This window comes from Mirounga leonina, unplaced genomic scaffold, assembly GCF_011800145.1.
Source record: "Mirounga leonina isolate KUSES-001 unplaced genomic scaffold, KU_Mleo_1.0 Mir_91, whole genome shotgun sequence".
In the NCBI taxonomy this organism is placed as follows: domain Eukaryota; kingdom Metazoa; phylum Chordata; class Mammalia; order Carnivora; family Phocidae; genus Mirounga; species Mirounga leonina.
Window position 1 is genome coordinate 48,008,161 of NW_023270839.1, and position 8,950 is coordinate 48,017,110.

The following is an 8,950-nucleotide window of genomic DNA, read 5'->3' on the forward strand; positions in this document are numbered from 1 at the left end:
GTACCAGCCTCCACAAGCCTGCTGATTTCAAGCACCTCCGTCTACAGGTACCTTTCTGGGGCTCATTTTCCAGTCCCTGGGGACCCCCCGCCCAATGTATCCTGGGAACCAGTGGAGATGGAGGAATGTAGGGACCCTGGGTTAGGTGTAGGAGGCCTGAGTTCTAGTCCTTCCTGCCCATCTCCAGACCTCAGTTTCTCCATTTTTCAATTGACAGCTTGGACTGGGCCATCTCTAAGGACCCTTAGCGTGATTCAAATGGAGAAATGGGGAGGGGTCCCCACCTGGCACGGGGGCAGCCATGGATCTGGCTGCAGCCCGACCTCAGGCTCTAATATTGTGAGGGGATGGGGAGGAGGTGCTCTCCTTGGATGTGGTAAAGAGTGCCTTGGGGAAGGGGCCGTCACCAGTCGTTCGCATCAGCCCTGGGTGGGACCTTGGCCTCCTGGGTGTTGCTGGGTGGGAGCAGCTCCCTGTTCCCTGGGTGGGAGGAGTTATTGGCAGGAAGCCAGCATTGGCACGGACCCTTTGGCACAATGCCGAGCATAACCCTGCGATGGGGCCTGGCAAGGGTGCTTCCCTGTTTTGAAGCGTCAGTTGCCTCCACTCCAGCCTCAGAATTGGAGACTGAGGAGACGGGCAGAGGGGAGGGTCAGGTTGGGCATTTTGAGGTTCCTTTCCAGGCCTCAGGTTCTATGATGCTCTCAGGGTGCGCTCCTGGGACATAGGACCCACGGTGGGTGTATCTTAGTCTTTCTGCTGTGCGGCTGGGAGCCAAGCACCGAACGTATGCCTGAGGGAGTGAATGAAGGAAGGAAGGAATGGCTCCATCTTGACACTCAGCCTGGCTCCTCCTTCTTCCCTGGTAGTTGGTACAGATGGCGTTGTCCCAGATGGCCACAGAGCTTCTCCTGGCCTCTGCTGTGTTCTGCCTGGTGCTCTGGGTGGTCAGGGCCTGGCAGCCTCGGGTTCCCAAAGGCCTGAAGAGTCCCCCGGGGCCCCGGGGCTGGCCCCTGCTGGGGAACGTGCTGACCTTGGGGAAGAACCCACATCTGGCGCTGTCCAGGCTGAGCCAGCGTTATGGGGACGTGCTGCAAATCCACATCGGCTCCACACCCGTGCTGGTGCTCAGCGGCCTGGACACTGTCCGGCAGGCCCTAGTGAGGCAGGGTGAGGATTTCAAGGGCCGGCCCGACCTCTACAGCTTCACTCTGATTACCAATGGCCAAAGCATGTCCTTCAGCCCAGACTCTGGACCAGTGTGGGCTGCCCGCAGGCGCCTGGCCCAGAGCGCCCTGAAGAGTTTCTCCATTGCCTCCGACCCGGGTTCCTTGTCTTCCTGCTACCTGGAAGAGCACGTGAGCAAGGAGGCCGAGGCCCTCCTCAGCAGGCTGCAGGAACAGATGGCAGAGGTTGGGCACTTTGACCCCTACAACCAAGTGCTGCTCTCAGTGGCTAATGTCATTGGTGCCATGTGCTTTGGGCAGCACTTCCCTCAGAGCAATGAGGAAATGCTCAGCCTCATCAAGAGCAGCAGTGATTTTGTGGAGACTGCCTCCTCCGGGAACCCTGTGGACTTCTTCCCCATCCTGCAGTATATGCCCAACCCCGCCTTGCAGAGATTCAAGGCCTTTAACCAGAAGTTAGTGCAGTTCCTGCAGAAAATTGTGCAGGAGCACTACCAGGACTTTGACGAGGTGAGCCCAGGGTGTTGGTGGTGAGGGGACACCCTGCGGGGCCTGGGTGTAGCCACTCTCACCCAGCCTCCAGGTACACACACTGCTGATGTGCTGCGAAGGCCTGGGAAGGCTCTGGAATGCCTTGGATCAGCTGTGTGACCTGGGACCAATCCCTCTCCCTCTCAGGCCTCAGTTTTCTCAACCAACTGCCTCCCTCTCAGGGTCGCTCAGAGCCCCAGAGATATTTGCCTGTGAATGGGGCCCTGGCAGAGTGCCACATGCGGGGGGGGGGGGGGCTGTTATCATGAGAAGGCTTTTGTTCTGCAGGAAACTGAACCCTGACAGAAGCTAATCCGCAGCTCAGGTGGCACTTGGCTTCCCAGTACTTCCCCCAACCCCCTCCCTTGAAGTTGGCCCCCTTGGGTTATTGGGAGGAAGGGCACCCAGGGCTGCTACCAGCCCCCCCGGAAGCTCAGCTTACTGCCTGGAGGCCGGGCGGGAGTGCCCTGTGGGGTGGGCAAGGTCTGACCTGGACGTGCCAGGGTGCCCCAAGCTTGTGTCCCCACAGAGCAGCATCCAGGACATCACCGGGGCCCTCTTGAAGCACAACGAGAAGGGCTCCAGAGCTGGTGGTGGCCACATGCCCCATGAGAAGCTCGTCAGCCTTATCAGTGATATTTTCGGGGCAGGTAGGAACCAGACCCATGCCCCTTCCATCCATCAGTGCCTGTTGTTCATCCACAGACTTGCCCGGCCCCTGAGTCCACCCGATCATTTGCTAACCACATACCAGATGGTGTGGGACACAGACACCTGGCCCATATTCGGGGTCGGAGTCCAGGCTGGGCCAACAGATCCCAGTGGGAATTCAACTAAGCCCCTCTTGGCCCCTGGGCCTCAGTTTCCCCACCTGAACAATAAGGGGTTCTCTAGCCTGTAAGTCTAGATCCCTGTCATTCCAGCAGCTAATTATGAAACTAGTGACTCAAATTTGTGTTGAGGAGACCTGGTCTCTGCCTTCAGGAAACTCATGGAGGGTAGAGGATGTAGGGGGAAGGAGGCAGAGAAAACAGTGCTTGGTACGTAAGTGCTGGGTGCTTAGTAAATGCTGCTTTTTTGTTCTTGTCTTCCTCCCTTCCTCACCTTGCACCATGCTGCCCAGGATTTGACGCCATCACAACGGCCATCTCCTGGAGCCTCATATACCTTGTGACAAACCCTGAGATACAGAGAAAGATCCAGGAGGAGTTGGGTATGTGGTAGAGATGTACAAGCTGAGAGAAGACTTGGGATCCCCAGGTCATTTCTTCAATGTCCATATAGCTGTTTTGCACCTACTATGTAGCAGCCCTGGGCATACAGTGGTGTCCACTCTTGCCTAGAACATGCTGGGGGTAGGGTGGTTAATGGGCCTCAGATATAGAAGGCATAGTTCCACGTAATAGGGGACTTAGATGCCATGGAGCAGTCAGGGCAGCCCTAAGCCTTGTTTGGTCTTCTGTTCTCTGCAGACACAGTGACTGGCAGGGCCCGGCAGCCCCGGCTCTCCGACAGACCCCAGCTGCCCTACCTGGAGGCCTTCATCCTGGAGATCTTCCGACACACCTCCTTCGTCCCCTTCACCATCCCGCACAGGTAAAGCCAGCTTATCCTGACCTGCCACCTCTGTAGTCCTCACCATGTTTCTTCCTCCCATCTTCTCAGCCCTGGCCCTGGCTCAGACCTTGGCCTCTCATTTCTGGCTGTGTCACCAAGTTCCTCACAGACCCTCAACCTCTAGGCTGCCCCTAACCAGTCCAACCATGATCAAACTACCCAGCTTTCAGGAGAAAGTCACACTCCTGACCTCAGCTCTCCTTCACCTCTGCTCACATTCCCTCCCTACAAGTATTCTCAACCCAGCCAGGCTGGCCTCACTGCACCTGGCCAGCATGATGCAGTCAACCTCCAATTTTGCTTATGCTGGACCTTCTGCTTGGAATGCCTTCTAACCTCTTCTTCCACTACCAGAACCCTATCCCTGTCCAAGGTCAATCACAAACTTGCCCTTCACTAGCAGGCTTTCTTGACTCATCCAGCTAGCACAGCTTCATTCTCTGATCAGTCATTTGTCCTTGATTATGTCCTGGGATTTTAACAATGTCAAGAGAGTTAGTGAACATTTACTTCTACCCATATGTTGGTCTAGTTATTCCCAGAACAAAAGGCCTGACTCCTTAGCCAGGCTGGGAACTCCCCAGGGCTAGCCCAGACTGCCTGTCTCTTGGCTCCAGAGGATGACCAAGTGCACAGCTGGACACAAACAAAAGTTTAGTAAACACTTGCTGAAGTTGAAGGAGCTGAGGAAGGGGAAGGATAGTTTCATCCCTTCCCTGCTCCTGATAGTCCCTCCCAGTATAGGATATGGAGACTATGGAGACTGTGGAGGGCAAGCTATTCGGGGGGTGGGGGGGAAGTAGGAGCAAGTAGCTCCCAGAGACATGCCCTGGTGTTCCTGCCCTGAGCCTGACAGAGCCCTCTTCCCTCCTCAGCACGACAAGGGACACGACACTGAAAGGCTTCTACATCCCCAAGGAACGCTGTGTCTTCATAAACCAGTGGCATGTCAATCATGACCAGTGAGTATACCTCCCCCACAGAAAAATACATGAGATTCAGCAGACAGGAAGGCTGTTTGTCCCCCTAGGAACTGGGTATAAATAGAGGAGTGGGGCCTCAATTGCTATATATACTCTGTTCTAAGTAGCAAAATTTAGGTCCATGTTCCTCAAACATTAGTGTACATAGGAAATAACCAGAAGGTTGGTTAGATTAGGGGGCCTCATCCCCCAGAATTCTACTTTGGTAGGTAAAGTGGAGTACCTCAGGTGATTGTGATGTCAATGGCCCAGCGACCTCTCTTTGGAAAATCCCACTCTAGCCTAGAGGTAGGGGGACCATATAATTTACCACCCAAACTGAGGCACTTCTGAGTGTGAAAAGGGATGCTGTCAACAATTACTCCAAAACAATAAAGCATAAACCAGGATATACTGCTGATTCCTCTTGTATATTGAGTAGGATAGAGATGTTTTCCTTCTTTTAATTTCTTTTAGTTGAAACATTATTTCTTTAAAATAACAAATTGATATGACAAAGCACCATTTGCAAGGCCAATCATTTTATTTTATTTTATTTTTAAGATTTTATTTATTTATTTGACAGAGAGAGACACAGCGAGAGAGGGAACACAAGCAGGGGGAGTGGGAGAGGGAGAAGCAGACTTCCCGTGGAGCAGGGAGCCCGATGCGGGGCTCGATCCCAGGACGCTGGGATCATGACCTGAGCCGAAAGCAGACACTTAACGACTGAGCCACCCAGGCACCCCAAGGCCAATCATTTTAGAAATAGCTTTGTAAAAGAAATAAGCATGAAAGTACAGTTTGGTTTCTCTCTCCACTCTCTTCTCATTACTCTCAATCTATTCTCACACTGGTGCCATCCACAGAAGTCTCCCCAAGGCTTTTCCTCCCAGGGTCTCCCCCAGCCAGAAATCCCATCTCCTCTGTTCCTCCTGCAGAAAGGTGTGGGGGAATCCATTTGAGTTCCAACCAGAGCGATTCCTCACTGCTGATGGCACCTCAATCAACAAGATCTTGAGTGAGAAGGTGATGATCTTTGGCATGGGCAAGCGCCGGTGCATAGGGGAGCTCCTGGCCAAGTGGGAGATCTTCCTCTTCCTAGCCATCTTGCTGCAGCGGCTGGAGTTCAGTGTGCCAGACGGTGTGAAAGTAGATCTAACCCCCATCTATGGGCTGACCATGAAGCACACCCGCTGTGAGCATGTCCAGGCACGGCCACGTTTCTCCACCAAGTGAAGGCTCCGGCATGCCAAAGCAGAGGGAGGGGTAAGGATCACCCATGGGGCCTCAGCCCTTGTTTTTATCCTTTTTCTTAAATAAAAGCTTTATGGAGGCATAATATACATAGCATACAATTCACCTTCTTAAAGCATACAATCCAGTAGCTTTTAGTATATTCACAGATCTTTGGGCATTCCTGGACCCAGTTTCGACATGGGGGCTCTCCACACATGCAACACCAAGCAATTCTCAGACACCAACAGGGTGTCCAAGAATTCAACTCAATTCTTTTTTTTTTTTTTTTAAGATTTTTTTATTTATTTGAGAGAGAGAATGAGCTAGAGAGAGAGCATGAGAGGGGGAGGGTCAGAGGGAGAAGCAGACCCCCTGCCGAGCAGGGAGCCCGATGCGGGACTCGATCCTGGGACTCCAGGACCATGACCTGAGCCGAAGGCCGCCGCTTAACCAACTGAGCCACCCAGGCGCCCCTCAACTCAATTCTGACACTACCTACCCAGAGATAGCATGACACTTCACAGGTTAAGGGCTCAGTCCTACAAAACTGCCCCTCACCCCTGACTTCAGTTGCCAGTCACAAGCCCCAGGCTGTTACCTATGCTTCTGATCAACCAACTTCAGATTGGAGGTTCCAACCACTTCCTCCTTAGGTCCTTTAATTTGCTAAAGTGGCTCACAGAACTCAAGGAAACACTTAAGTTTACCAGTTTATTAAAGGATATGACAAAAGATATGAATCAATAGCCAGATGAAGAGATACACAGGGGGGAGGTCTGGAGAAGGGGGACGGAACTTCCGTGCCCTCTCCAAGCACCCCACTCTCCCCACTCTGTGTGTTCACTAACCTGAAGCTCTTGATCCCAGTCCTTTTGGGATTTTATGGAGGCTTCATTGCATACTCAGGACTGACTAAGGCTTTGGCCATTGACTGATTGATCCTCCAGCCCCTTTCCTCTCCCTGGAGAGTCCAAACGTTACCTTCATTAATATAACAAAAGACACCTTCATCACTCTCAACACAGGAAATTCCAAGGGTTTGGGGAGCTATGAGCCAGGATCTATGGACAAAGACCTAATACATGAATCCCAAGCAGACTCCTTATTGAGCATGGAGTCCAAGGCGGGGCTCAATCTCACAACCCAAGATCACAACCAGAGGAGAAATCAAGATCGGACGCTCAACCGACTGAGCCACCCAGGTGGCCCGCTAGTAGGATATCTTGATCCAAATCTACAATGATTGGGCACCTGGGTGGCTTAGTCAGTTGAGCTTCTGCCTTCAGTTCAGGTCATGATCCCAGTGTCCTGGGATAGAGTCCTGCATCAGGCTCCTTGCTCCGTGGGGAATCTGCTTCTCCCTCTGCCTGCCGCTCCCCTTGCTTGTGCACGTGTGTGGTATGCATGCTCTCTCTCTGACAAAGAAATAAATAAAATGTTTAAAAATATATATTATGTTCAAAATAAAAAAACAAAAGCAAAAATAAACACACCACTACAGAAAATCGTCAAATCACAAAGGAAGAGAGCAAGAAAAGAAGAAAGGAGCAGAAGAAATACAAAAGAGCCACAGAACAATTAACAAAATGGCAATCAGTACATATCAATAATTATTTTAAATGTAAATGGACTAAATTCTCCTATCAAAAGACACAGAGTGGATGAATAGATAAAAGAAACAATACCTATCTATATGCTGCCTCCAAGAGACTCATTTCAGATATAAGGCCACACACAGACTGAAAGTGAAGGGATAAAAAAAATATTCATGCAAATGGAAACCAAAAGAAAATTGGGGTGGCTATACACATACCAGACAAAAAAGAGTTTAAAATAAAGACCATAATAAGAGACAAAGAAGGTCATTACATAAGATAAATGGGTCAATCCAACAAAAGGATATGACATTTGTAAATATGCACCCAACGTAGGAGCACCTAGATATATAGAGTAAATACTAACAGACCTAAAGAGATGGGGCGCCTGGGTGGCTCAGTTGTTAAGCATCTGCCTTCGGCTCAGGTCATGATCCCAGGTCCTGGGATTGAACCCCGCAGCGGGCTCCCTGCTCAGCCGGAAGGCTGCTTCTCCTTCTCCCACTCCCCCTGCTTGTGTTCCCTCTCTTGTTGTGTCTCTCTCTGTCAAATAAATAAATAAAATCTTAAAAAAAAAAAAAAAAAGACCTAAAGAGAAAAATAGACAGTAATACAATAATAGTAGGGGACTTTAATACCCCACTTCCATCAATGGAGAGAACACCCAGATAGAAAATCAATAAGGAAGGCTTGGCCTTTAATGACATGTTAGACCAGATGGAGTTAACAGATATATACAGAACATTCCATCTAAAAGTAAGAGAATGTACGTTCTTCTTAAGTGCACATAGAATACTCTTTTTTTTTAAGATTTTACTTATTTAGGGGCACCTGGGTGGCTCAGATGGTTAAACATCTGCCTTCAGTTCAGGTCATGATCTCAGGGTCCTGAGATCAAGCCCTGTGTCGGGCTCCCTGCTCAGTGGGGAGTCTGCTTCTCCCTCTCTCTCTGCCTCTCCCCCTGCTCCTGCTTTCTCACTCTTGCTCTCTCTTTCAAATGAATAAATAAAATCTTTAAATTTTTTTAAAATAAAAAATTTGGGCACCTGGGTGGGTCAGTCGTTAAGCATCTGCCTTCGGCTCAGGTCATGATCCCAGGGTCCTGGGATCGAGTCCCACCTCAGGCTCCTTGCTCAGCAGGAAGCCTGCTTCTCCCTCTCCCACTCCCCCTGCTTGTGTTCCTGCTCTCGCTATCTCTCTCTCTGTCAAATAAATAAATAAAAATCTTTAATTAAAAAAAAATAATAAAATAAAACAAAATAAAAAATTTAAAAATAAAGATTTTATTTATTTATTTATTTATTTATTTAATTTATTTGAGAGAGAACATGAGCCAAGGGAGTGACAGAAGGAGAGGGAGAGGGATGAAAAACTCTCCACTGAGCATGGAGCCCAATTTGGGGCTCAATTTCAGGAACCCAGAATCATGACCTGGGCTGAAGTCAGACAGTTAAGCACCCAGGTGCCCCAGAACACTCTTTATGATAGATCACATGTTAAGCCACAAAACAAGCCTTTTTTTAAAATTTTTAATTTATTTATTCGACAGAGAGAGACACAGTGAGAGAGGGAACATCAGCAGGGGGAGTGGGAGAGGGAGAAGCAGGCTTCCCAAGGAGCAGGGAGCCCGATGCGGGGCTCGATCCCAGGACCCTGGGATCATGACCTGAGCCAAAGGCAGATGCCTAACGACTGAGCCACCCAGGCGCCCATCACAAAACAAGTCCTAATAAATTTGAAAAGACTGAAATCATATCAAGCATGTTTTCACAATGGTATGAAACTAGAAATCAATTACATGAAGAAAACTGGAAATTCA

General features: G+C 49.9%; 1 protein-coding gene across 1 annotated transcript; it reads left to right on the forward strand.

Moving 5' to 3' along the window:
• Positions 1-5,639, forward strand: LOC118002935 (cytochrome P450 1A2). Its single transcript, XM_034993543.1, has 7 exons — positions 1-47; positions 870-1,697; positions 2,248-2,368; positions 2,842-2,931; positions 3,191-3,314; positions 4,211-4,297; positions 5,239-5,639. Exons 2-7 carry the CDS (start codon positions 879-881, stop codon positions 5,534-5,536), a joined length of 1,539 nt encoding a protein of 512 aa, XP_034849434.1. The 5' UTR covers positions 1-47; positions 870-878; the 3' UTR covers positions 5,537-5,639.
• The last annotated feature ends 3,311 nt before the right edge of the window (positions 5,640-8,950 follow it).

Coding starts and splice junctions, on each gene's coding strand:
- LOC118002935 (XM_034993543.1), top strand. CDS start 879: ATGGCGTTGTCCCAGATGGCCACAGAGCTTCTCCTGGCCTCTGCTGTG. Junction 2,932..3,190: donor AAAGATCCAGGAGGAGTTGG/GTATGTGGTAGA, acceptor TGTTCTCTGCAG/ACACAGTGACTGGCAGGGCC. Junction 3,315..4,210: donor CCCTTCACCATCCCGCACAG/GTAAAGCCAGCT, acceptor TTCCCTCCTCAG/CACGACAAGGGACACGACAC.